The sequence below is a fragment of the Lathamus discolor genome, chromosome 22 (genome assembly GCF_037157495.1).
Source record: "Lathamus discolor isolate bLatDis1 chromosome 22, bLatDis1.hap1, whole genome shotgun sequence".
Classification (NCBI taxonomy): Eukaryota; Metazoa; Chordata; class Aves; order Psittaciformes; family Psittacidae; genus Lathamus; species Lathamus discolor.
In genome coordinates, this window is record NC_088905.1 from 4,508,413 (window position 1) to 4,535,602 (window position 27,190).

General features: G+C 56.3%; 1 protein-coding gene across 11 annotated transcripts in view; it reads left to right on the forward strand.

The window, feature by feature from the left end:
* Positions 1-114: 114 nt before the first annotated feature.
* PEBP4 (phosphatidylethanolamine binding protein 4) overlaps positions 115-27,190 on the forward strand; it is a 70,602-nt gene continuing 43,526 nt past the window's right edge. Inside the window, exons 1-4 of one of the 11 annotated variants that reach the window (XM_065659363.1) lie at positions 764-799; positions 6,889-6,964; positions 7,715-7,845; positions 8,585-8,717. In XM_065659363.1, coding sequence (XP_065515435.1) covers positions 765-799; positions 6,889-6,964; positions 7,715-7,845; positions 8,585-8,717 — 375 coding nt within the window. In that variant the 5' untranslated portion in view covers position 764. Of the gene's footprint in view, positions 357-389; positions 525-734; positions 800-1,260; positions 1,324-3,501; positions 3,663-3,714; positions 3,769-4,430; positions 4,567-4,763; positions 5,039-6,553; positions 6,577-6,888; positions 6,965-7,714; positions 7,846-8,584; positions 8,718-27,190 lie in introns of those variants that run through there. The other 10 variants (XM_065659362.1, XM_065659361.1, XM_065659365.1 and 7 more) reach the window with 10 other exon arrangements.

The window sequence follows — 27,190 nt, forward strand, 5'->3', positions numbered from 1 at the left end:
TGTGATCCAAACAAATGCCCTAAGGATGAGTTTTTGCACTGACACAAATAAAGGGGCCGGGACTAAAACCTGTTGGACCACAATCCGAGCTCCACACACGGGAATTTTCCACTCTGGGTGCGCCGGGCGGCACGCGCCGGGGCCCGCTCCCCATCGTACCCGCTTCCCCGCGCTCCAGACTCATTCCCCTAAATGCTTCCAGCATCGCAGCTGGAGAAAACGGACCTGGATGGAGGGAGGGAGGGATGGGAAGGGGAAAGGAACGCGTTTAAGCCGTTGGTTCCATCTGAAGCCTGCAAATCTCTTGTTTCTCCAGTGGTCTGGGGAAGAAAACACAGCAGAAGATGCCAGCCAGGGTGAGAAATACGAGGGAATCCTTTGTCCAAGCCTCCCTGCAGCCTTGGGGCTTGGCAGGGGCACTTGGGCACGGGCTGGGAGGTGCTTGTTGGAGCCCTCACTGGGATGCTCCTGTGGGATGCTGCGGGCCTGGCGCTGGTGACACTGAAGGCAGGCCCCAGGGCAGGGTGAGTCAAAGCGAGCAGGATGGGAATGGAAAGGGGAGGGCGAGCTCTGGGTGAGTCAATGGGAACCAAGGGACCAGGGAAATGGCCACGGGCCATGGCAAGGTGTTTGCCAGGGGTGATTCAGTGGGGCCAGCTGTGAGTCAATGGGAAAGGAGGGAGCTGATGGGTGATGGGCTGCAGGTGCCCACCAGGCTTAAAAGGAGGCAGGAGGAACCCCTCCAGCCTTGCTTCCCTTGGAGGATGCCTTCTGCAGGTACAGATGCAGCTGATAACAGGTAGGAACGTGCTCGGCAGCACAGGCACCAGGGGTTTTGCTGGCCAGGTCTTGCCTCACCTTGTAATGGAGCTGCCGCTGCGCCCCAGGCACCTCTGGTGCTGCGTGTGGCTGGCACGCAGGGCTTGCTCACACCTCCAGTGAGCCCTTACCTTGCCCTGAGTGAAGCTGGAAGGGGGAGCGAGGGGCATTTTCATGCCCGACTTGGTGCAGGGTCTAAGGAGGCTCCTTTTTGCTGGGTCATGGAGCAAGGAAAACACTCCCAGCCTGGAGCAATGCCTGGTGTGGAGCATCCTGAGAGCAGCCTTGATCTCTGCAGGGCGCAGCGTTAGCCCGTGCCCTGGATATGGGGGTCACCATGGGGGGGGGGTGTCTCAGCCTTCCCTGCCCCATGCTCAGCCCTGAGCCAGCTCCAGCCTCAGCCCTGCCAAGGAGCTGCTGTGGGGCTGGGGCTGTGCCAGACCTGCCTGGGCACAGGCTCCCCTCTGCTGCTGCGCTGCTGGTGCAGGCCTGGGGGTACCGGTGGTAGGTGGCAAGGGGGGGGTGTTGTGCTGTGTTCTGGGGGTTCTTGGGCTGTTCCCCCTCTTGGCTTGCTGCTGGTTGGGTTGCTGGGGATGTGGGAGCCCTCTTAGTGTGGGGAGCTGCAAATGGGGGTCACCTTGGGGTCCCCTGCATAGCCGGGGGGCTGGGAGGGGATGTTTGGGGTGGGGGGAGCTGGAAAAGACTTTTGGAAGTGGGACCCTGAGCTCAGGAGTTCCCCCAATCCTAGGTACCGGTGGGGAGCACCCTCACCCCTTTCCAACCGCAAACAGGGGAGCAGGGCTCCCCCCTTTGCATGGGGCTGTGATGGGGGCTCATGGTGGGGCTCAGCTGAGCCCATTAAACCCGTACAACCCCTGTGGCAGAGCAGTTAACCCCATTTAAGGAAGGGTTAAGCCAGTTCAATGCGGTTTGGTGGTGTATTGGTGCAGAGGTTAATCTGGCGTAAGTCCACTGGGGATTTGGACTAATTGAACCCGTCTGTCTCCCTGCGTGTCTGTGATTTACCAGGGTCCATCCAGCCTGTGCTCCCCCCAGAGAGGGGGAAAACAGGCTGTGGTCTGAAGGGAAGAGCCACATGCAGGCTGAATCCACACGGTGCTATTTATAGACATCCCTGCTCAGCCAGCCCAGATTCCATGCGGATCCCTGGCTCCAGCTGGCATGGGGTGGGCAGCAGAGCCCTGTCAGCCCATTGGGAACTGCTGGTGCAACTGGTGGGGCCGGGTTTAGCCAAGCCTGAGTCAGAGCAGAGGATGCTGCTTCCTCATCCTCAGCTCCCCATTAACCCGCTGCCCCAGGGCTTTCCCAGGAGCAGCGCCCAGCCTGGCCCGTGCCACGGCAGGGATGGGGAATGGGTGCGTGTTTATTGCCGGCATCCCCAAAGCGCTGTAATCACAACTGGAGCATCCATGGGGCTGGGAGATGCCTTCTCACCAGGGTGCAATGGTGGGAGGAGGGTGGGAAGGGAGATGAAGATACCCAGGTGACCCCTTCATAACCTGGTCCCTGTGCCCATCAGCATCCCTGGGGGGCAGGCTGAGCAGAGGGCACACCTGAAGCTTTCTCAGCGCTATACAGACACCCATGGTGCTGTTGTGTGCCAGTGTCTGCAGCGATGCTCGGTGCCTTCTCCTGTCCCGGAGCAGGGATGGAGGGTCCTTAATGCTGGAGCTTGGGCCCAAGCGGTGCCTCTCAGCAAGGGTGTGAATACAAGGATGCTGATGGCATCAGGCAGGAGGCTGGTGAGCAGCGCAGCGCCGCTGGGAGCTGCTGGCTCTGAAGGCAGGAGGCTCTGCACAGCTCTGCCTTGTGACTGCTTAATATAGGCCAAGTGAAAACACTCGGCCCAAAATAGAAGCCCTTCTCCAGGAAGAGCTGCAGCTCCGGCAGGAGCAGTCACAAGGTGCTTGCTGGTGGCAGGGTGGGCTCTGCTATGGTTACTTGTGCAATGGGCTGGATGCCTGCACCAAAGTCGCCACCCAGTGACATCCCCCGAGCCCCCCACATGTGCCGTTTGCTGCTGGGGTTCATGGCGTGTGGATGGGATGCCGATGTGGCCACCCCATCCCTGCTCCATACGATGCTATGGGTGACGGTGCTGCTGTCTTGGGCTCAGGGTGCTGTTGGATGCTGCAGGGGCTGAGACAAGTTCCTGCTTGCAGTGCTGCTGGAGCTGAGGTTTGGGATGGAGCCGGGCCGGCAGGAGAAGGGGGGCTCCCTGTGTGCTGCTGCCAGGCTTGGGGGGCTGCTCCCAGCCATGTGCTTATCGCCTGGGAAACGGGGAATGTTCCTCCTCTCCTGGGTGCTCCGGTGATGCCCATGGGGGAGTGGGGCTGGTGCTTGGCTCTGGGGGCTCGCGGCAGCCCTGGCTCTGCTCTGATACTCTTCTGTTGGGATGCGAGCGCAGGAGCCTGCAGGCGCTGCAGCTTCAAAGGGCAAAAGCATCGTGCATCCCCTCCCTGATCCCATAGCGATTCCTGCCCGGAGGATGCTGCAGGTCTGAGCCTCCTGGTATGGCTCTGACCCTTCCCCTTTGATCACTCGGGACCTTTTCTAGCCCTCCCCTGAGCAGGTTTGGATTCAGTTTATTCTGGTTACAAGCTGCGAGCAGGTTGGTTTCTGCCCATGTCTTCGACTCCTGCTCCTTAGCGGCACTAAGACACATCCAGGGGGAAACCGGAGCCAATTCAAGCCAAAATAAAGCCGTCGCATTCCCTAAATCCACTCAACTCTTCCCAGAAGCGGCCCCGCACACCAATGGAGATGCAAATTGGGTGCTCTTAACTCACAAAGCCCTTGCCCTGGGGGCTGGCTGGGGCAAGGTGAGGATGACCTTGGGCACTCGCTGGGAGCTGGCAACGGGGCGGCTCGCAGTGCAGACGGCGAAGCGGGAGGACCGGCTCTGACGAGGGGGGAGCAGGGCTGGAGGTGCCGCCGGGTGTGAATGGGGAGAGCGGATGCGGTTTTGTTTCCTTTGCTGAGTGCCACGGGGAAAACCGGCTGGGAATGGGCTTCCTTCGGGAGAAAAGACGGAGGGAATTCCCCTGGCCAGGGCTCTGCCCAGTGCTTCGCTTGCTGGTGGGGATTCGTGTCAATGAACGCCTCTCGGCTGTCGTTAGGCTTTAGGAATTGGTTTCTATGGGGAAACTGAGGCAGGAGGAGCCCAAATCCCAGGAAATGCTGGACTCTGAAGGAAGAGCTGAGCTCTTTCTGCAGCAGCTGGGTTGGACTTGGGGGGGGGGGGGGGGGGATGAGGACAATGAGCACATTTAGTGCCCAGCAATGCCTTTGCTAATGCACAGCAACAATGAACAGCTTAAGGGGGGGCGCTGCAAGAAAACCTGGAGAGGGGCTTTGGACAAGGGCCTGTAGGGACAGGCCAAGGGGAATGGCTTGAACCTGCCCGAGGGGAGACTGAGATGAGCTCTTGGGCTTCTGCCTATCCTGTGTGCCCTTTGCTTTCGGGAGCATCAGAGCCCAGCCACGGCCCTGGCTCCATGTGAGAAGCTCCCAACAGGCTGGAGTGGTTTGCTGTGATTCACCCCAGGGCTGCAGCGTGGGACACACAGTTCCAGCCTGGAGAAACAGCCCAGGGCAAGGCTGCCCCGGAGGGAACCGGGGCCCAGCACCATCTCCTTGTTCCATCCCTGCACGCAGTTCATGGCTGGGGATTGCTGGGGTCACCCGATGGGATGGGATGAACTTGGATCGCACGGAATAAACCAGGTTTTTCTGGGGCAGGGCTGCGGTGCTGGGTGACGTTGGAAGCCCTGAAGTGGGTTGTAAATGGCACTGGTTAATCTTTAACAGCCACAGGAAGCCTGTGGCTTGGGTGGGAAATTCCAGAGCTCCAACAATGTGCTTTTTGGCTCGTGGTGGGATAAAAAGCTGCTGTCTCATGAGCGTTTATGGGGACTTGCTGACCTTGGAAACACTTGCTTTGGGTTAAATCCCGGCATTAAGTAAAAGCAGCAGAGCTGGGGGCTCTGCGTGTGTGAAAGCTTTGAGAGCCTGTCCCATTGAGCTGATGTTCCTTGAAATGCCTTGGTTTCTGGTTGAGCTGTGTCCTGATGCGCTCAGTCATCCCTGGATAAGGTTCCGGGACCTTGGCAGCGGCCTGTGAGGCTATGGAGGGCGCTGGGATGCAGGAGCGGGTTACAGCACTATTTCCAACAGCGGCTTTGCATGAAGCATCCGTGTAAGTGGAGGCAAGATCTCATTGAGTGCAGGGTGGAAGTCCTGGATGAGCACTGCTTCCCCCAGCACCGCGCCGGAGGCTTCCCAGCAGCTGGAAAGACGAGATTCCTGCGGTCCCGCACTGCTTAGTCAGGAGAGGTGCCAGGCAAACACACTGGGGTTGCTGGGGAGGAGGCTGGCTCGTGTTCTGCACCCGGCTTGACACCGCTCGCTGTGTGTTTTCCCATGGGAGCATCCCGCTCCGGACAGGAAGCGGCTCAATGTGGGCTCTCGGTGCACGGTTCATTGGCTCTCCCTGGCTCTGAGAGCTCTGGGCACAGGCAGGAGGATGGGCTGGGGGGAGCTGCCCATCTCCTGCATGGGTTTGTGAGGCTTGGAGCAGGGCTGCAGGCAGGGCTGTGTCTGCTACAGAGCCAGAGGGTCCTGAGTCACCTTCATCTGTGCCTGTGTCTGAATCAGTCTGGTGGCTTCATGCGCCTGGGGACCCATCTGACTCTGCAGGAGCTGTGCTCCGGGTGCATCACTTTGCCATGGATTTTATACCCTGGAGATGAAGTGCTCAAGGCCAGGTTGGACATGGGCTTGGGGCAAGCTGCTCCAGTGGAAGGGGTCCCTGCCCGGGGATTGGAACTGGATGAGCTTTAAGGTCCATTCTAGCCCAAACCATTCCATGCTGTGGGTTTGCTGCTGAGGCTTCCTGCTGCCTTTTCAACAGGCTCCTGAGCAGGAGAAATTAAATCTGTGTAACTGCTCTGCAAACAGTGCTTAGAGAAAGGCTGAGTTCATCTTAGCAAGGATGCTGTGAGCGATTGTTGCTCCCGTGGGTTTTCCTTCCAGAGCATCCCCTGGGGATCCTTCTGTGCCTTGTCTGTCAGCAAACCCTTTGTGCCGATCCCGTTTGGGGATCCTCTAGGGAGGTCTCCAGATTGGAATGGTTGATACTGTCTCTGTGAAGGGCTTCTCTCTGCTTTTGTGGGGGGTTCACCCCCTCTGTGGCTTTTGCTGCTGTTTGGGTGACCTCTATACAGTGGTCGCCCATGTTAACCACTGCAGTGATGCTGCTTGCCCAGAGAAGCCGTGGCTGCCCCATCCCTGACAGTGTTCAAGGCCAGGGTGGACACAGGGGCTTGGAATCCTGCTTTTCCCAAAGCCACCTACCCATGGCAGTAGCTCTCATCATTAACACTGGGTGTCCTTGCCTGTGCGGCTCCCCTGGGATATCACCCCCCTGGCCTGTGGCAGAGGATGTAAGCCCCGTTTTGACGATCCTGACTCACGCCAACCAGTGCTCCTGCCTCCAAAGGGAGCAGCGTTGCTCACGTGAGCCTGGCTGCATGCTCGGGGCCCTAATTATGGGCTTGGCCCATGTTGTAGCCTGGGAACCGGAGCCATTAGCCCCTAAACCCTCCGGATCATTCCCAATACATTAATGTTTCTAATTAGTGAAGCCTGGTGCCTTTTTCCTCTCTGTAATGACAGTGGTGCTGGCGCTTGCTCGTGCTCGCTCTGCGTGCTGGTACTTCATTATATAATGATACAGTAAGTGCTGTAATACCCATTCCCGACTGGCAGTGGGCTTTTCTGCCTATGCCTCACACAGGCACATGAGGCAATGGGGAAGACAGGCCAGTGCTACTAAATACTTGGGTAGCATCCTGTATAATGAGGTGGGAAGGTGCTGGTGCAGAGGGCGATACGGGCCAGGTGAGGACCTGAACGTGGTGGGTGGACTGGGGACCAATCCCTGTGGGATGAAAGTGCCGTCGCCTGTTTCCATGCTCCTTTAGGGACGAGCTGCCCCTTCCCCAGGCTGTGTTTGCATTTCCAGTCCATTCTTCCCCCTCCTTCCAGGGAAACCATCTCCACGGCAACCTCAGAACTCCAGGCTCTGCCTCAGAGCTGCTCTCCCATCCCCAGGACCTGGCTGGTAAGTGCCTGGGCAGGGCCTTGGCTGCTGCTCCGGGCTCCTGGGGCCCTCAGGATGCCGCAGGGGAGGCGAGGGCTGGCGCTGAGCTAGGCAGGGAGGGGGGTGTCTGCACCCCGTGCCCCAGCTCCCCTCATCCTCGAGGCTTGGTTTGTGCTTTGTCATCGTTGTCCTGGTGCAGGAGAGGCTGTGGCTGGGTTCTATTGAACCCTGGTGCTGTCCCCGTGCAGCTGGGGGTCAGGGATGCTGGTCGGTGCCTGGTTGTGCATCCATTGGGAATGGCCTTGGTTAGACCATGACCAACCCTGATACCAAGTTTTCATCTTTCCCCTCTCATCTGAGTCCTGGGATGAGCAGCAGGGAGCAGGGGCTCTGTTCCCTCTTGGTGTTGCTTGGGCTTGGAGTGCAGCATCGCAGTGATGGCTGTGGTGGCTGTAGCTGGTCTGCTGCTGTCCTGTGTGCGCATCCCTGGTGCCATCCTTGTAGGCAGGCAGAAATGGCTCTTCTGAGATGGGGGGGTCTTGCTGCAAACCTGCTGGTGGTCCCATGGAGCAGCAGCAGGGAGCATGGTTTATCTGTGACGTTATTGGGGTCAATGATGTGGAACTGGGATGGGATGGGAATGATGTGTAAGGATGGGTGTGCTCTGCCTGGAGCTGGCTTCTGATGGGGCCGAGCTGGATCATGGTGATGGGGATGCTGTGGCTGCTGGGGGGGAACACTAGGTCACTCGCTGTCTCATCGTCCCCACAGGGCAGGATGAGGCCGCTGGGTGCTCTGTTTCTGGCTGCTCTCCTGACTGGTGCCGCAGCCCCTTGGCCAGATGAACCTTCCAGGACCTGCTTCTTCCAGATGCTCAGCGGTGGGGACAGCTTGTTCTGCAGGTGAGGGGCTGCCATTGCCTCCAGCCATGCGCTGCCCCGTGTGTCCCGTCACCTCCTGGGACAGTTAATTCCCCCATCCCCTTTGCCAGGGCTATAAATATCCATTGCTTTCTTCCTTTGGTTTTCCACGGGGAGCTCCAGAGGGAGGAGGCTGCTCCTTGGGGAAGGGAAGTTCTGGAGCGGTTCATCCCGCAGACCTCAGGCTGTGCCATGGGGATGCTGATGTCGTGTTGGTGGCCTTGGGGCTCACTGCACTCACGCTGTGGTACCCAACAGCTTGTCCCGGTGGCCCCTTCCTCTGTTAGATGATGTGGAGGGGAAAGGGCTTCAGGTTGGAGCTGGAGACACCTCCCCTGCTGCTGCACTGTCAGTACCACAGCAGAGCAGGCTCATCCCCGCTCCCACATCACAAGGGGGCTCGGTTCAAGCTGCTTGTCTACAGCCAAGGGGGTGAGGGTGGCTTTGCTCTCCTCCTCCCCTTCTTCAAGCCTTAAATTCACCCCTATAGGCCATGATTCTTTGAGAGCCTATGGCGAACGTGGCCCATCTCAGGTGTGCACAGGAGGGTGCTTATCCTGGTGCACAAGGTGCCGCACTTGGTGGCAGCGAGCTGGATCCTGCATCTCCTGCCCAGCGTTGGAACCAGTGCTCAAACCTGGCTGGGAAGTGGCTCTAATTCCCATCCCCTGCGTGGTGTCACCTCCTCCATCCTGTGTCCTCTCCTCCTTTGTCTCTCCAGGGGGGATTTGGAAGTCATTTACCCGGAGCTGGGTGATGTGGGCTGCTCGTACATCCCCAAGTGCCACCAGTACTGGGAGCGGATCAGCAGGGAATGGGGCAGCCCCCGTGTCCGGTACCCACAGGCTGACAAGGTGAGTCCCGCACTGCTCCGAGCTTTGCTGTGTTAACTCAAGGTGTATCTGGATCACAGGGGAAAAATCCATTGGGAAAGCGTTGGTTACGCATGTGTGCGCTTGGACTTTGAGCCTGGGCAGGCAGGGAAGGTCAGTGCCTTTGCTTTGGGTGCTGGGGATGGCCTGGGAGGTGTTTGCGCAGTGCTGCGCGTTCCTTGGTAGCCTTGTCCCGTGGGCAAAGTGCCATCAGCTACAGGAGCTGGGTGTTGGGTGACTTTCTAAGCTGCTTTCCTGTGCTTCAGGGGTTTGGTTTGAGGTTGAGCTGTGGGTAAACTGAAACTCCACACACCCCTGCTGATAGGGGCCATGCAGCTTGAACCTGCCCGAGGGGAGACTGAGCTGAGCTCTTAGGCAGAAGCTCTTCCCTGTGAGGGTGCTGAGGCGCTGGCACAGGGTGCCCAGAGAAGCTGTGGCTGCCCCATCCCTGGCAGTGCTCAAGGCCAGGTTGGACACAGGGGCTTGGAGCAAGCTGCTCCAGTGGAAGGGGTCCCTGCCCGTGGCAGGGGTTGGACATGGAGAGGCTTTGAGGTCCCTTCCACCCCAAACCATTCCATGGGAACATTTTCGTCTCATTTGGTGCCGTTTCCGTCGCGTTTTAAACTTTTCCTGAACTTAAAGCAAACCCGAGCTTGATCCTGACCGCCCCCCCCCCATCAGGACCCCGAAGCTGCTGTTGCCACTCGCCGCCACCGGGTGGCAGCATTGAACTTCCCGAGCTCCAGCGCTGGGCGCCGCTGAGTCCCCTCCTGGGCGCTCCCGATGTGTCGGGGCTGTCCTGGGCAGGGGAGGAGGAGGAGGACAGATGCGGTGCCGAGCAGGTCTGTGCTAGGTGTTGGCATCACAGCATCCCGCTGAGCCCATCAGAGGATGTGGTGGCATCGGCCTTGCCCGCAGACCCTGCTGCGATCCTTGCCAGCAGCCCATTGCAGCTTCCCCATCACTGACCCCAACCGTGGTAAGGGGAAAACTCGGCTCTTGTGCATCTTGTTACCTTGAAGTGTTAAGAATCGGTTTTCCAGCTGCTTCGTTGCCATCTGGGAAGTCTCTTCCCCCTTTTGATCACATGGGTTGAAGTAAAACTCTTCCCTTAAAGATGCCCGATTCCTCCAAAGGAGATAATCCCCCCCCTCCAGCACTGGATGCTGCTCATGGACTCATCCCTCGCTCCTGCCTGGCCTTCCAGGAGTTGGAGGCTTCCTGGGGGTGCAGGCACTTGCTGCTTGTTGTTGTCCTGGAAAGCAGGGAGAAGGGCAGGGCCTGGGCTGTGGTGATGCTGATGGATGTTGCTCTGTCCAGCAAACGATGCTGTAGGGAGGATTTAGGGGCTAAGCAGGCCCAGACCCTGGGATGTGTTGAGGGGGGGGAATAAAGGCTTTGTATCTGTGAACCTGCAGGTGAGCTTTACCTTCAGAGCGGTGTGCACCATGCTTGGGATGGGATGGGGATGCGCACTGTGGCACTGGGGTGGGCAGGTCCTTGGGAGGACTCGATAGCCTTGAATTGGTTGCAGAAAACTGGCTCTGAATCCCTCAGGTTTTTCTCTATGGGAACGGATGGGTTTTCTCCTGAACCTGTCAGGATGCTTTGGGATTATCTTTTTCCCTGCTAAAAACCCCCCTGAAGTGAGTGGGAAGGAGAGTTGCCACATCCTGTGCCAGGGCCGAGGCGTGCACAGGCGATGGGGTTGCTTTTTCTGGTTTCTGATGGGATTTCTAAGGTCAGGAAACTGGATTTGTCTTCCCGTAATTCCCAAGTGAGAACGGGAAACCTGTGCTAAAGTTATCTCCATCCCGAAGTGATGCTTCCCGGCACAGTGGGGTGCTATCGCCCTGCCGAGGCTCCGGCGATCCCATGGATGGAGGGGTGAGAAATGGGCTGGGCAAAAGGCTGGCGGTGCTGCTTTTTTTTCCCCCTATCGGAATCGGTGGCAGAGGAGCCGGGGTTTGAGGATGAAAACTCGTGTGGGAAGTGTCTGCTTCCCGTGGAACACCGCGTCTCCTGCGGAAAAACAACCACCACAACCAGCCAAATGCGGAGTGTTTGTGTGTTAGCTCCGGAAATCCTCCTCCGAGCGGGGGGGGAATGGGACATTCCCCGTCCTCATTCCATGCTCCTGGGGGCCACGCTTCACCCTGCTCGTAGCCGAGGTCCCTGCTCGCAGCCTTGGTGAAGGCGATGTCAATGGGCTTGTGGGTGAAGGATGGCCAAGTGGGGAGGTAGCTTGTGAAGATGAGCTCTGAGAGGCACCTACTGCTGCTGGGGACACCAATGCCTCATCTTCTGTGTGTTCATAGGGGGTTTAATACGTTAATATTGAATATCTTGGTGTTTACCCGGTTCAGGCACTCTGCCATTGCAGCCAGCTTGATCAAACATCGCTTTGCCTTCCCAAAAGACCCCTTAACTTGGCGCGATGGAAGCTGCGGTTACACCCGGCTGCTGCCTCTGTGAGCAGCGTGCTCGGGAGGAGGGATAAAACGGTTCAGGTACCCTGGAAATCCTTTAGCTGCTGGGCACAGAGGCACAAACCTTCCCTGGGCGTGGGGAAGTGCCTTTGCCTCGGCCTTGAGCTGGAGCAGAGCGGCCGCTTGGTCCGTGCTGGTGTTGCAGAGCTGTGGGGATGCGAGATGCAGCTTTGAGATGCTGAGGATGCTCGGTCCTTGCTAAAGACCCATCTGAGCATCTGGTAGCACTGAGGGCAGCCTCTGGGCAGCACCGCAATGATGTGACATGGGGCAAGGTGCTGAACGCAGCCATTCAAGTATGTTGGCATCTTCCTGACCACCCCGACCGCTTTCCCAGGCCAAGGAGGAAGCAGGAACAGTGGCAAACATCAGTGGGGGAACCGCGTCCTCCCGGTCCTGCCTCAATATTGCTTTGCTCAACCGAAAATAAATTGGAAAAGAAAATTGGACATTGCATCAATTTGGGGCAAGTTTATAAATCCTGCAGCTAAGCAATCCCCATGGAAAATGATAGATCACGGCGCGCCCGCGGCCCCTGCCATGATGTATAGGCACATTACCCGGGACGGCGCGTTACATGATGCTGTTTTATTACCGCGGTTGGTGGCAGACAGCAAAACGGATTACACCGGGGCTCAAATCGATGGGAACTTTATTTACTGGCCCTTTAAAAACATATTTCTGCCCTTTATAGAAACATACGGGAGATGCGACCGAGAGGAGTTGTCTGCTTGTTAAAAAGCAATTTACCTGCCGCCACGCGCTCGGGCTGCCGTTTAGGGCACTACCTTTTACCTGCTCCTCCAGACCCGCTCCCATCACAGGGTTTGACATCTTCCTTAGGGGCTCCTTGGGGCTGTGAGGAAGGGACAGGGCTCGTTCTCTGCCCCGGGGGCCGTTGTCTTGGGAATCAAGTGCTTTGTGCAAGGGTACAGCCCCAAACTGAGCTTTCTGGAACTTAAACGGTATCTGAGACCCCTCTCCTGTGCAAACTAGGCTGAGATTGGAGCATCTTCTGCAGCTGTACAGATCATCTTGTCTGCTCTGTCAAGAGTTGTGCCTGGTTTCACAGTGTCTTAAACCATTCCCATAGCGGAATGAGCTGGAAAAGCCCCCCAGCCATGCGAACCATGGGATGATGCCCTCCTGGGTTGCATCAGGCTTAGTACAGCAGCAGCTCTATGTCCTCTTTGTGCTTAAACCTGTAGGCAGCACCCTGGGGGGCCATGGCAATGCCCTGCCTCTCCCAAGTGTCCACAGCAAATTGCGTGTGCTGGTTGTGCCCCAGCCTTTGCTCCTCTGTGAACGCTCGGTGGCTGGGTTGGGGACAGTCCTGATTTATAAGGGTTTGTGCTCTAGGATCTGGGGCCCATTATTCGGGAAGTGGCTTGGATGAGGGAGCCCATTAGCTTCACACAAAGGGAGGAGAAGGTCTGCTTCATCTCCTAATTGGGATGTGCTCTACTTGTGTCAGGCAGCGCTTTGCAGCTGGCTGCAAGAGGGGCTTTGGAGCAGCGCTCAGGTTAAAGTCGGGTCTCATTAGGGGTGGCTTCAAGCAGAAGATTCCTGACAGTTTGTGTATCCTCGCTGGCTCCTGGATCCCTCTGGGGCTGAGGAGCCACCAGCTTGTTTTTCCCCTCAGTCCTGTTTGGGCTACTTAGAAACAATGGTCCAGCATTCCTTCCCCATGCTGTCAGCCAGATATTATGGGGCTTAGCCCAAGCCCCTGGTGATGAACCCCTCCCTGTTGCCCTGCTGGAGCTGATGCTGGTTTGGGTTCTCATGACCCTGTGCCATAGCAGCATCCCGCACTTCAGCGGCTCCCTGGCGCCTGGGCTCAGCCTGGCCTTGAGCAGAGGGGTTGGTGTGAGGCCTCTGAGCTCCCAAAAATGCCTCTTTGAGGGCTTAAGCGTGTGGTGGTGAAGCAAAGCAATGTGTGTGCTGCAGGCTCGGCCCTGTCCTCTGCTGACCCACTGGCAGGATGCGAGTGCCTCTGCTTTAGTGAGGATCTGAGCTGGATTGGGATGGGGTCCCCCTTGCGCACCTCGGAGCGAAGCATTGCTTTACTTCCCGTGCCTTTTGGGATGCGGGAGAGCATCCTTGGGGATGGGCAGCACTGGAGGAGTGTGCGGTGTTATTCCAAGAGGGACCGATGGGACAGCTGGTGCCGCGCGCCATGAGAGCCCCTTTCCATGAGCAGCCCTGGCAGATCTGTCACTTCACATCTGCTTCATTACCTACGTGTTTGCTGGACGTTTAACCACCCTGGACAAACCATGCTCCCCTTCAGGCAGAAGGATGGGCTTGGGAGCTGGCACCGACCTCCAGGTCATCAAGCCTGCTCTCCTTATTGCTTATGTATCGGCATCCACCCGGGTGTGGGCCAGACACTTGTGCCTGCTTCAGCAGGAAGCTGTTTGAAGCAGCTGATGGTTTTACTTTGATCCCTGTACACACTATACAGTAATCAAAGTTTAAGCTGCTTTGGATGAAATAATTGCTTAACAATCATATAAGACAAAGTGATTCAACAAATGACAATTAGGACTTGTGATATACAGAACAGATGCATTCAGTGTACCATATTATAATGTGCTAATACAAGATTGACAGCACAATAATAGGAGAGAACAGCCACTCAGCCTATAATTCCAAACCAAATGTGAGGCTGTCCACAGAGCTCAAATCCTAACAGGCTGTAAAATTAGAGGTAAGAAGGCACAAGTTTCACAAAGGCTCATTAGCAGGTTGGCTGCGAATTTCCAAGGAGGGGGGCATATTTCCTGCTGGAGAATGACTTGTAGGCTGCGATGCGAGGAGGAGGTGGTGGGGGGGGGAAACTTCACTCTCCACATGTTGGGAAGTGAAGTAACCTGCATCTGCCAGGTCTCCAACGGGCTGTAGCTGGTGCTGTTCCCTGTTAGCAGCCGGGTTTTGGAGCAGAGAACGCTCGCAGAGCGCTGCGGCAGCATCCTGGGGTGCCAGGGGATGGGATGCATCAGATAGCGTTACTGTACAGCACGGATACATGAACCAGACAGTGGTGTTAAGGACCAAATGAAATTAAGACTGATATGAACACAGAGGTCTAACGGGCATTCCCTATGGGAATTGGGCACTTCCCAAGCCCTAAATGATACTGATAGGTGACAGGGCCACCCTTTAGCCCTGTCCGTGGCAATTAAGGCAGCTGGCTTGTGCTTGCTCTTCTCTTTGGGTAAATCAAGAGCCGGGGACGTGTGCAGGAGCGGAGGCTGTCAATCTGCTGCCCTGCGTGAGCGGGGAGCGCGCTGGCACGTGGAGCGGCAGGAGCATCCTGCCTGACCCCTGCCATGGGCCGGCCGCAGCAGGGGATGCACGGCTCGCTCCTTGCGGAGCCGCTTTGGAGCCAAAGCGGATCAAAGGCGCTGATGTTTTCAGCTTTGGTGGCAAACCCGGCTTCAGCTCGTCTCGTGCTTTACGCACACCGCGCGCCTTATCCCACTAACGTGTAATTTTATCATATTTTATTATTAAATAAACACGCCAGGAAAATATACTTCTTGTGCGTGGGGGAGGATGAAAAGGTTTGGTAATTAAAACTCCTATCCATCATCGTTGAACTCCACGGGATAATTGTGTTGCTGCTGCAGATGTAGACTTGGTATCGAATCACCCGCTTTCTGCGCTCGCATCGGAGCCGCCGCTCGTGGCTGTGTGGAGTTGGGATGTGCCATGGGATCTATGGGATTCCAGTGGGAATGGCCCGGGAGAGTGTGATTGTGCACTGGCCAAGAAGAGGAATTTGGCTTCTTGCGTTGGTGATGCTGGTTTATTGGATGAGCAAGTCCCTGCTGCCACAGGGCACCTTTAGAATCACTTTGGTTTGAGCCTGGTAATCAGTGGTAGCGATTCAGGTGGGTCTATCATGAAGAAATAGGGATTTTTAGGAATCCTTTTGATTGCAAAGCAAACTGCATTGTAGAAAGAGGAATCTATCGAGAAAGAGCCTAAATCTGGTTTTCCCCACCCTAATTTTGGGATGCTCCGTGTGCCAGTGTGGGTGTTGGGCACTTAAGAGCTTTAGCTGGGGTGACACTACAGAAAAAGCTCTAAAGCTCATCTCTTCCCTCATTTAGGCTCCCATTTCATTGTTAAGCAGACCCTTAGGAAGTGCTGCCCCCACAAACCCACATGCCAAAGCCCATCTGGGCTTTCAAAGTCAGGTTCCACACTGTGGTCGATGGCAGATCAATGAGCCCCGAGGGGAGGTGTCACACTTACTGCATCTCCTGCCATCCTCAGGACCTGCCTTGGCTCTTTCAAAAGGCATTAGCTATGGGTTGGGTGTGCAGGAGGGTTTATAGCAGGAGGCAGCTCCCCTGGGTGCTCCTGGCACTGGTGCATTGAAAATGGATCTGTGGGGTCTGAAAACAGGTTTGAATTTGGGGTGAGCTGGGCACAGCTTCCCCTGCATCCTCCCCGGCTTCTCTGTGGGCTTCTGGCGCTGGCTCCATAGTGGGTTGGTACCCAGAAGGGAAAGCATCCCTCTTGCCTCCCTGTTGTTGCTGCACTTTGTGAGCCCAGCTGGACCAGGACACTGCAATTCCATCATATTCCTGATCCACAGCTCCAGCCTCAGACCTTGTTGGGACTGGGGAAGGCTCCAGGCCAAGACCTGGCAGTAGGTTGGGTGCATTAGGGGGTCTCTGCTCCATCACCCTTTGCTCTCTGCAGAGGGGCCTGAGTGCAACCGGGCTCTTGTGGTCCTCACTAGGATGTGATGAGTTGCTCAGGACGTGGATTTAAGACCTGGGAACTGATGGGTGCTGCTGGCTTTGGTGTGGGAGGGCAAGGAGAGCCAGGAGGGAAGCGCTGTATGGGAATTTACCCATAAAGCACCCCCTGACCCTGCTGGAGCCCTCCCAGGGGAATATCCGAGTATCTCCTGTCCCTTCTCTAGGAGGGCTTGAGCCAGTTCTGAACCTCGGTTTTGGCAGCAGAGGTTATTGATGCCCTAGCTGGGTCCCTTTCCGGCAGGGAAAGCCGCTCTGTCCTGCTCTCCCACTCCGCCTGTGCTTCCCAAGCATCCCCTCTTGCTCAGGGCCGCATCCCAGGGCGCTCAGCGTCACCGCCGGGCTCAGAGCATCCATAGGAGTCATTCCCGGGAGCCTTCCCTCCCCTGCAGCATCTCCCCCGGTGCCTCCCCGCCAGCACAGGAGCCTTTTCCATGGATGAGTAATTCTTCCTAATTTGGGGGCTCCTTCCTGCGCGGTAACAACCCCGAGCTCTCCTGCCTCTTCCCAGCTGCCAATCTGCGGCAGAAATGTCCCCCCTTTTCCCGGCGGAGGGGAGGAGATGAGGAATCTCTGTTATACAAGCCGGGGCTGGGGCGACTATTTTGGATCCCTCCTTCCTGCCTCCGAATTGCAGCTTCGAATGTGACAAGTTACAAAACACTTGAGTCATTTCTCTCTTGCTGCCTTTTTCCTCATCACCCCCCCCCCCCCCCCCCCCATCACCACCACCACAAGGGTTTGGGTTGGTTTATAGGGAAAAAGGATAATCTCTCTGTTCCCCCCCTCCCCAAGCCCGGGTGGCTGCGTGCAGCCCACACGCAGGGTAACTCTGCTCGCTGTTTATGTAAGCTGCTCATGTTCTGCTGAGCTGCAGCGAGAGCTGTTGTCAATTCAGAGGAAAACCCACGTCTGCCCACGTAGGATCTCCCGAGCAGGGTTGTGTAACGGGGAATCAGGCAGCCCCTCGGTGCTTGGGGGGGGGGCTGGAAGAGCCTTTTTGGGGGATATCTTGGATATCCGGAGGTAAAAGAGTGGAAAAGTCGGTGGTGCTGGGAAAATCCATCTGCTGCGATGGGCTGCGGGGAGAGGAGGCGGCGCGGTGCGTGCCGCTGCCTCTCTGCAGGGGATGGGGATGCTCCGGAGGTCGGCACACGCACCCGAGCATCCACAGCGTGTTTTAAACTCGGCAGCAGGCAGCTTCCAGCATCTCCTTTCCGTGGGGTCTTGGGGGGGGAAAAAGGGACTTTGCTGGCTGATAAGACTCAGTGCTGGACTTGAGGAGGGGATGTGCAGTGCCTCCATCCTGCGTGGAGCGGGTGGCCTGACCCTGCAGCTCCGGGGGGTGACCAAAGCCCCTGTTTGCCACTGTCACCAGTGGGTTTGCATCATCAGCCTTAATATCTGAGGCAGGGGGTTACATCCGTCGCTCCAAAAAGGCTCCGCATCCCCCTGCATTATCATCTCAATGCTGCTTTCTATACATATGGAAGAAGAAGAATTAAAGCTGGTGCCTTGCGTTGCTCCCAGCCCCTGAGAACCGCTCTTTCCCTTATCAGATTGGCATCTTTACGTCCTTACCCATATTTATTCATGCAGAACAGAGTTGCCCTGCCACGGGGCTGCCGGGTGCAGTGCTATACATCAGAATGCACCTTCATTTCCATCCCCACTACTTCCCCACAATGGAACGAGTGGGTTATTTTTGTTCCTCCTGTATCTGTGTTTGATTCCAAGGTGGAGGAAGGAGAGGAGTTAAAAAACCACCCCCCTAAATTCACCTTTTCTACTCCTATCAAAATCCCCCCTCCTGAATCTTGCTAAGCCATAGAAACGAGGCACAGCATTGAGCTGCTCCGGAGGGGAGAGACGGGCCCGGGGATGAGGGGGAGGAATGTGTTTTGGGGCAAGGAGTAAGTTTATAACTATTTTTCTCTTAACCGGCGCACTTAGCTGTGCTGCGAGCCATTCATCTTCTGCTTTAATAACTCATTCGCCTCGCGCGGAGATGGGGTGTTATAGTCCTGGATATTGCTTTTCTTGGCATCGAGCATCAAAGCAGAATCCACGTTTTCTCATCAAAGACATTTTCATTGTAATTGAAATAATTTTCTGCTTTCTCCCTGTACGTGGGGTACCGGGGCTCTCCTTCCCCCCAGTCCCTCTTTCTGGCCTGACATGCGTTGATTTCTCATCCCAAGTTGATGGTTTCAGCGCTGGCAATCCCAGCTCCTTCCTTTTCCTCCTTTTCCATGTTGTGTGATGGTCGAAGCTCTGCTCTTTCCCTTGGGCTGCCTGTCATCAAATAATCGATCAGATATCCTATGCTATATAGGATTAGTTTGCATCCAGGGGAGCTCCCTTGCTGAGGGGACTGATGCATACTGGGGGTACCACAAGGTCCCAGCCAGCTCAAGGGCTCGGTTGGCACCGTGTGAGCAGCAGCTCATCCCCTGGGAGCAAACCCTTCCCTGTGCAGCAGCTTGTGCCCGAGGTCCCTTCTCCCCCTGGGGCTCGATGAGCTTGCAGGGAGGTCCAGGGCTGGCAGGTCCCAGTGCAAGGGATGCGCTTGTGGCCATGGAGGGATTCCTGGGAGCAGAGGGAGCTCTTGGCTCACGGCTCCGCTGCTTCCTGCGCTCCTCGCCGGGGTTAAGATCCTTACGCAGAACTTCTCCCTTTCGTGTTCCCCTGCCTGTCTCTTAAGCGATCATTTGATCTCAGCATCTCCACGAGGAGGTTCGGAGCCTGATCGGGCACTCATGGGAGGGGAGAAGTAAGCAGGGGATCAAAGCGGCTGCGTCGCGTGCTGCGGCTCGGGGCTCGAAGCAGGGGTGGCCGCGGGGGTGATGTGTACCGGGGTGGCATCAGGGGACACAGGGCACGCTCGGAGACAACCGCTCTCCATGCAGGAAAGGAGCACGCTTCCACCCTCATATCCTTGCAACGCTGCAAGCAGCCGTCACCCTTGCACCAGGCCTGGTGTGGGTGCACTGATGGGCTTGTAGCTGTCTCCGGAGGTTTTTCCACGTTTAAGGATGCTCAGGCTGCTTCCCGCACGGAGCCCATGTAGGTGTGACAGGAATTCCCTCATTAAACAAATATTGGGAGAGTGGGAGGCAGCAGCGATGCTGAGCCCCACTGCGATGCTGCAGCCCCCAAAATGCTGCCCCCCCCCCCAGCCCAAGCACACAGCAGCATGAATCAGGGGCTGGGGGTGCAGCATCGCACCCACCAGGTCTGCAAAAGCAGAGCTTGTCGGTACCAATCCTCTTGTCATTGCTGCCCCACGGCGTGGACCCAGCTGCTCTCTGGGGCTGATGAGGCAGGGTGGGAGCGGGGGGCACGCGCCATGGGTCTGGATTTGGTTGCTCCTTCGGGATTTGCAGCTCCGCAGCTGCTGGGTTTGATCCCATCCCTCCTGCAGCCGCCGCGGGTGCGCGCAGTCGATGGATTTGCCAGGTTACTTCCAGCTGGAGTGGAAAGCCTGGGAATTTGGGTGGGAATGCGGCCGCAAGGAGAAGCCGGGCTCTTGGCATCCGGGAAGCAGATTGGTTTGGCTGGGGTCACTGCCTGCTCCCGGCCACCTCTGGGCTTGCTGGAGTGATGCTGCAGCCTCCCCTGGACCATCCATGGGATGAGCCAGCCCGGACTCAGCTGCCAGCAGAGGGGAGACCAGGGCCCTGCCAACCTGGCACCTTTCCCCGTTGGAAAGGGAAGGGAGGCCTGGAAAACAGTGCTTTGGGAAGCTTCTCTTGCTGGAATGTCACTGCAGGTGCCACTTGCTGCCTGGGTGATGAGCCCAGGGAGATGCTCCTAGAGAGCATCATGTGCAAAGTCAGCCCATGCCCTCCAATGACCATGGCCTTCACACACTTGGTTTTCCCAGCAAAGAGCCTGTAACTGGGAGGGGAATACTTGAAGGTGGATAAGGGAGGGGGATTCCTATGGCACCCCTGCCCAAACCACGCAACCCTCCAATGGATGCTGTTATTCCAGGAAACATCTGTATCAAAGCTCAGCCTTGAGTCTTCTCATTATCTGGGTAATGTTCATTATCAGGGTATAAATTGCACAGGCATTTAAGGGCTGTTCTCAACAAAGGCCTGAGGCCACAAGGAAGGGCTTGTGGCCGAGGCGGTGGGCAAATGGCTTTTGCCTCCCTCATGCCCATCTCCTTTGCACACACACTGGTATGTAAAAGCGTGCAATTAAGATACCACCACAAACACACACACACACAAAAGCCCTGTGGCAGCCTCCAAACAGTGAATTAAATGAGGATGAAAGGCAAATGCTAGCTCTGGCAAAACCCTAGGAAAGGAGCCATCAGCTCTCCGCATCGTCCTGGGGTTTCAAACCACGCCAATGAAATTTGGCCGCTTCATTTCATTCCCTGTCAATCAGCGTCGCTGCTACTGATGCTTCCTCCTCTTTTTATATCCCCCATCTCTTTTGGCGATGCCCAGAGCTCAGTTGTATCCCAGCCAGGCAGCCCTCATCACCAAGCGATTAAATCATCGTACAGGGAAGGGAAAAAACCCAGGAGAGACGTCGCTTCTCAGACATAATAGTAAAAAGGGGGTGGCGGGGGGACGCCGGCTCCGGCTCTATTTCTGCTCTGATGTGTCCTGGCGCTGCCGGCACATTCCATGCTGCACGATGCCGAGCCGGCATTCACCCTCTGTGCAGGGCACAGGGATGTGCACAGGGGCTCCTGCGCTGTGCTGGGCTCCTGCAGCATCCCAAAGCTTCCAGCACCATGGACTGGTTCTGTTTTGGTGCTGGACCCTGCCCTGCTGCAGCTTTGCCAGGCTTCTGCGTGGAGCTATTGGGATTTGTGAATGTGGAACATTGTGTCTGGTACCTGAGCATCCCGGCCTCTGACCATCCTGGCTTCCAATCATCCTAACCTCTGAGCATCCTGGCTTCCAAGTATCCTAACCTCTGAGCATCCTCAGCATCTTGGCCTCTGAGCATCCTGGCCTCCAAGCATCCTAACCTCTGAGCATCCTGCCTTCCAATCATCCTAACCTCTGAGCATCCTGGCCTCCAAGCATCCCTGCTTCTGAGCATCCCTGCCTCCAGTCATCCCAGCCTCTGAGCATCCCTGCCCCGTGCCTTTCACGAGTGCAGCTCTCTAAAATCTAGTGCTTTAATAACAGAGCCCTCGGGCTGTAAAGGGACCATGGAAGGGGGGGGTGGAAATAATTGTGCCATTGAGGGTTATCGGTTCAGAGTGTTTCCTGCCCTGGATTTGGCCGTTCCCAGAAGGAAACTGAGCCATGAGGGTAGGGCTGTCTTAATGAAAATGTGCCTTACGGCCTGTGCCTGGGGACCACGCACCGGTGCCTGTCCCTGGACCCCCTTTTTCATACAGATGCTTGCAGCAACGTCATGGCCCCAGGTCTGGACCAAGCCTTAGCACTGGCCATGCTGCTGCACCAGTCCTGGGCTGCTGGAGGTCCCCAACAGGTTGCTTTTATTGGGTTTGCATCTTTATGCAGCGTTCCAGGAAATCCTGCCCTGCTCAGGACATCCCTGGGGCTGCTCCTGCTGCCTCCGGAGCAGCCCGGGTGGCAAAGCTGGGCTCGGATCCCAGCTTTTCCCACATGGAAAACCAAAACGCTCAGGGTATGAATGCAAACCCCTCCATCCCGGGGGCCTGTTCCCGAACGCATGCACAGCCGGGGTTAGGGGTGATGGGTTGGGGGGGGCTGTTTGCCTGGGAAGGAGCATTAAACCCCAGTTGTGTGGCTCTCGTGTGGCCGCCGAGCGGGGCAGCCAAGGGCTGGGCCAGCCACTTGCTTTTTCATTTCAGAAATGTCACTGAGTCACCAATGACTCATAATTATAATGGGAGACGTTTGCAACCCGGAGCATGACTCCGAGACGTCTTCCAGGGATATTAGAGCTGTTTGTAAAAGCCAGGCCTTGCCCCGGCGCTCTCCCCCACCTCATGGTTGTTTTGTGTCCCCCCCCTTCTCCTTGCCAAGGTGACAGCAGGGATGCGGCCGCCCCGCCGGGCTGAGGATGCTTGGATGCTCATCCGTGTCCAGGGGGAGCAGGGGGACGCATTAACGCTCCCCATCAGGCGGCAGGTGTCTATTAAAGTGACTCCCATCACCGCTGCGTCTGGCCTGCCCTTGACTCAGGGCTGTCCCAACAGACAGTTCTGTGTCCGTGCTGTAACCTCCGTGGCTCCAGGGGTATCAGCAGGCAGAGGGACCATGGTGCAGCACGGGGTGGGGGTTACTTCTGTGTCTGAGCATCATCTGCATTATCCCTCACTCTTCCACTGCTTCCTCCTCTTCCCAGCCAGGGAAATCGTGCTTCCCATTCCAGGTGTGATGGGATAGATCCGGTTGGGTCCCTGAGGCATCTTTGAGTGCCAGACGATGGGTGCTGCGGTGGGGTGATGCTCCCCATCAGAGCTGCTTTGGCGCTTGGCTCTTCCCACGGCTCACCTCAGCAGACAGCCCAGCGCTGTGCCTCCAGCCCCAATTCATTAAGCAGGATGGGTACGAATTCAATTAGGGAGGGGTTTGATCCAGTCGGACCAGTTCCGAGCTCCCAGGGTGACTGGTGTGGGTCGGTGCCAGCATCCTCCCCGGTGCGATGCAGGGAGCCGTGTGCTTCCCTCCTTGCTGGAAATACTTTCTCACCAAATAGCATTAAATATTCCTGAGCTGTGAACATCTTGGACTGATTTTATTTTCCATAAATAAACTTGTTGGGAGATATTTGGAGATGGGCCTAAGCTGCAGAGCTTGGACTGGCTCCCAAATCTTGCTGCTGTTTGGGCTCGAGGGGTTGGTTCAGGATTGTTTCGAGCTTTATTTCGGCTTTAAGGGTTTGGGATGAAATTGCTGCCCTCAAAGAAGGCTCTCTCAGTGCTTCCCAAAGCTCCTGGTCCCCCCAGACGCTACTGATGGGTGGAGAGGGGCTCCCAGGTACCCCCTCGCTGATGTTTCATACAGGCTATAGGGTTATATCTCTATGTGCTGCTATAGCGCTGGGGTTTCTGAAGCCAAGAGGCGCTTCAAGAGGTACCAAGACCCCGTTGCTCGGTATGGGACCCCCATGCTCGATGTTTTAGGCAGCTGCCTGCACCAGCAACGTGCATTTTCGGGGTGCAAACCCTTCCTTGCCCAACCACTCCTGGTTGGTGATGTCTCTGGTCCGTCTCCTGGCTGGAAGTGGGGTTATCTTCCAGCTTGGGCGAAGGAAAAGGGGTTAAAACCAGAAAAATCAATCCTATTTATGGCTTTTTCAATGGGGGAGGGAAGAGGAGAGCGGTGAGGATGTGTCTGCAAACCTGCTCCGTGCACAGCGCATCCCGGGAAGGCCAAATCCATGGGGCTTGGAAGTGCGGGGTGAATCCTCTTCCCTTCCTGGAGGGGCCGAGTGCTTTCCGCTTGCTCACACGTGCCTGATTCGAGATGACAAGGACAGGGCTGCTCTTTTGGTGCGCTCCTCGTGCTCCCTCAGCATTCCCTTCTCTTCCAGCTCCCCGGTCTGCACCGGGCACAAGAAGAGGAGTCAGATCTGACCCCAAACCCTGTCACATCCTCACTCCTTTGGCTTGGTTGCCTTGGGGAACCAGCCCATTTGTGAGAGGCTCCAAGGAAGCTGCCGCGGCCACAGCTTCATCCTGACGGCTCCCATGGGGAAGGTGCAGTGCCAGGGGCTGCCGGTGCTCCCGGTGCCATTCCCGGCTGTTCCCTGGGCAGGATTTGGCCTTTGCTGTGTCAGCTCCTACAGCTCCATGCAGGGCAATGGGTTTTCACCCGGGATGCAGGCTCCGGAATTTGCTGCTGGTTTGAAGGTGGGCACGGACAAGGAGTGAAGGGATGCTGCTGATCTTCCATTGATGCCGTGGGCTCAGCGACAGCATCCCCGTGAGGGCACATCCAAGGCCTTGGGATTGCTCTAGGATTTGGCACCATGGCTCAATTCTGGACAATTCTGCTTCTCCCCCCCCCCCCCAATTTAAACATTTTATAGTGAAATCCCATAGCAGAGTCCCCTTCCCAAGGAATATTCCTCCTGGGGGGATCAGAGGCCTCATCCACAAGCGGTTTTGTCTTCAGGGCAAGGTTCCATAGCTGTTTTGTGCAAGGGCAGTGGCTGATCCAGAGGGATCTTGCTCTATCCCGGGAGCTCTTCCAGCCTATTCTAATGCAAATGCGCATTAGCTGATAATCTGAATGTTGAGTGGATTATTTCACCCCCAGATGAGCTGCTGCAAAGCAATTTTTCTCTGCTTTTAATATATAGAACCGAAAAACCCCCTCTGCCACAAAGAAACCCACCTTGGAATTGCGTGTTATCGCCAGGAATCTGTGCAGGAAGCACAGCTCCTCATATACCCTCAAACGACTGAAGAAATACGACCCAGTGACATCCGCTAACAGCTTTATCACATATGCACCATAATTGCATCAGCAAACATTTGTATTGCAATTAAAGCACGGAGCCAATAAACCATGAGAAATCAATTAAAAGAGGATCCCGGCTGTGGGAGCAGCATCCCGTCCTCCTGCCTGTCCGGAGGTGCAACAGGACCCAAGCATCCTGCTTCATCCTACCCCCAGCCCAAAAGTCCACACCAAGGCTTGACCCCACCATGGTGGTGATGGGCAGGGTGTTGATTTTAACCTGTCCTTCCCAAATTCCTGAATGCTGGAACGTCGCTGCCCGGTGGCATCACATCGTCACTGCCCAGTGCTGCAGATAGTAGTTTTAGGGAGGGGAGGGTGCTCTGGGTGCTGGTGGGATGGGGAACAGAGGCAGCACCCTTGCACCCGCAGCATGGTGGGATTCAGGCTTGGTTTTGGACCAGCAGGGAATGGGTGGGATGCTTAAAGCTGCCGGGCTGCGCTCTTGCCATGCCACAAATGGGAATGTGCAGGAATTGCGCTTTATTTAAGGGAGGGTTCAGCCCTTGGGGCTGATCCTGCTGTGGGAATTCAGCCCCGGGAGCTGAGGCTTTGCTTAGTGCTGCTGCTGCGGGATCCTCCAGCAAGCATCTTCCCCAAGGGCCTCTTTCACCCCAGGACCAGTTATAACCCCACGTAACAGGGGTTTGGCTGCAAGATGCCAACCCCACCGAGCTCTGCTCCGTCCAGCGCGCAAAGGGCACTTTACCCACGGAGACGCTTTTCCCTCTATGTCCTATGTGCTTCGGAAAGGAGCGGATGAAGCCACCAAAACAAACCCTTCCCCGGCACGTGCGGCTGCTTCCCCCGGGAGAGACGGAAAGAGAGACTGAACCGCATGTGACAGATGTTAATCGCATCATTTAATGCACTCCTGGAAGGCACTTCGATACGGGAACCCGTACGGAGGAGAATAGACTATTGTCTCCCGGTGCCACCGGCGCCCGTGGAGGGATCGATAACCCCACGATACCAACTCACCTGGGGTTTTGTACAGAGGTGTAAATCACAGCTCTTAAGCTGGGGAGGTTTCTAAGAGATGCACAATGAATACGCCAATTTCAAGGCACACGAATTCAAAAGGAAGCAGTAAAAACCAGGTGTGCTTTGCCCACAAAGTGCTGTTTGCTCTGGGGAGGATACAGGAATGGGGAAAATAGGGATGGAGGGATCACGCCTGATTCACACCTGAGCATCCCTGCCCCAAACCCCTTCTGCACGGCCTGGGAAATAATGAAACCCCATCAATTGGTCGTTATAGGTTAGAGGAGGGCTGTTGGCAGCAGGGAATTGTGTTCCTGCAGCAGAAACAGCATCCCAAGGGCCAGCTCCCTGATTGAATTCCCCCTTGGTGACCCGGGGATGTAATTGCAGCGAAGGGGAGCAGGGGCAGATGGCACCTGCAGTGGAAATCAGCATCTCCATCCATCAGCCGACCTGGGAAGAAATTGAGGCAAGATGACTAAAGGTCCATAAAAGTAGCAAACTTATTGACTAATAGATTTCTTAGTCATGAAGTCCCCGTGCTCCGTATGTACCGAAATCAAAGCAATTACGGATTTAAATGAAGCTGGAATCTGTGGTGCAGAAAACGCTTGTTTTAGCGTAAGATTGGCCAGAGGTGAATGACCTGTAAAGCCCCTGGTAATGAAAGCTCTTCACAGCTTGCAGTGTTTCACTGGATGGTAATTGCTGCAGTCTGTGATACGGATCTGGCTGTGTTAATGATGCACTGTTCCTTTTCATAGGACTCATTTAAGCTTCCCATTTTCCCGGGATTTCAAAGCAACAAGGCAGCGTGGAAATTAACACATTAACGCGGACGTTCTCGCACTTGGGGTATTTAAAATGTTATTTAAAGCTTTGGACGGGTATGGATGAACAAAGCGATGGGGGCCTTGGGAGAGGGTGGCTGGTGTGTGCTGCGGAGAGGTGGAGTGCCACCCGGGTGCTCATCGCCCCTGGGTGGGCCGCGCCGGTGCGAGTTGTGTTGTATTTAACGTGACAAGATGGCTGGATTGGAACGCAAGATGCATTAGCCTTAAAAACAAGAGAGAAACTTTGGATGGGAATACAAATCCCATTGACTTCCAAGTGAAAACCACTTCCAAGGGAGACAGTTGGCTTCTCCTCTGAGTTTATTATTAAATATTTGACTCGGGAGGGAAGTTCTGAGCTGAGCATCTTTTCCCTCCTGTTCCTGGCAAGAGCGGTTTGCGGCACAGGCAGGGTTAGTGCTTGGTCGTTCTGCCAAAGCAGTTTCTGGGCGCAGATCAACAGGTGGTGATGGTGCATCAGGGCCGGGAAAGGAAAGGCCCTGGCTGCACTTTTGGATGCTTGGAACTCGGAAGGAAGCGAATTCAAGCTGCCGGGGGTGAATTGTGTAGATGGATGCGGTGGGTGTGCTGGCGAGGGGCAGAGCAGCTCCCGCCCCTCCTGAAACGCTTTGATTTCATCCTAAAGAGGGAGCAGAGCTCTCCATCCCTCCCCATCTCTGCGCTTGAGGCGCTGTCCCGCTTCCCAAGGGACTCCAGGATTAATTTCCTTTGGTGACCCTGGGGGCCGCTGCAGCCTGACCCTGCTGTCGGAGGGGAAGCGAGGTCGGAGCGAAGGAGCAGAGGGGACCAGCAGCAGATGATAAGGAGCTCGGGGCGCTGAAGAGTTTGGACAATGCGGAAATGGCATTTCCAGTGAACTCAATCACGGCGCCGGCTCCGGCTGGGTCCGAGCGCTGAGATTCAATTACCGTCCCC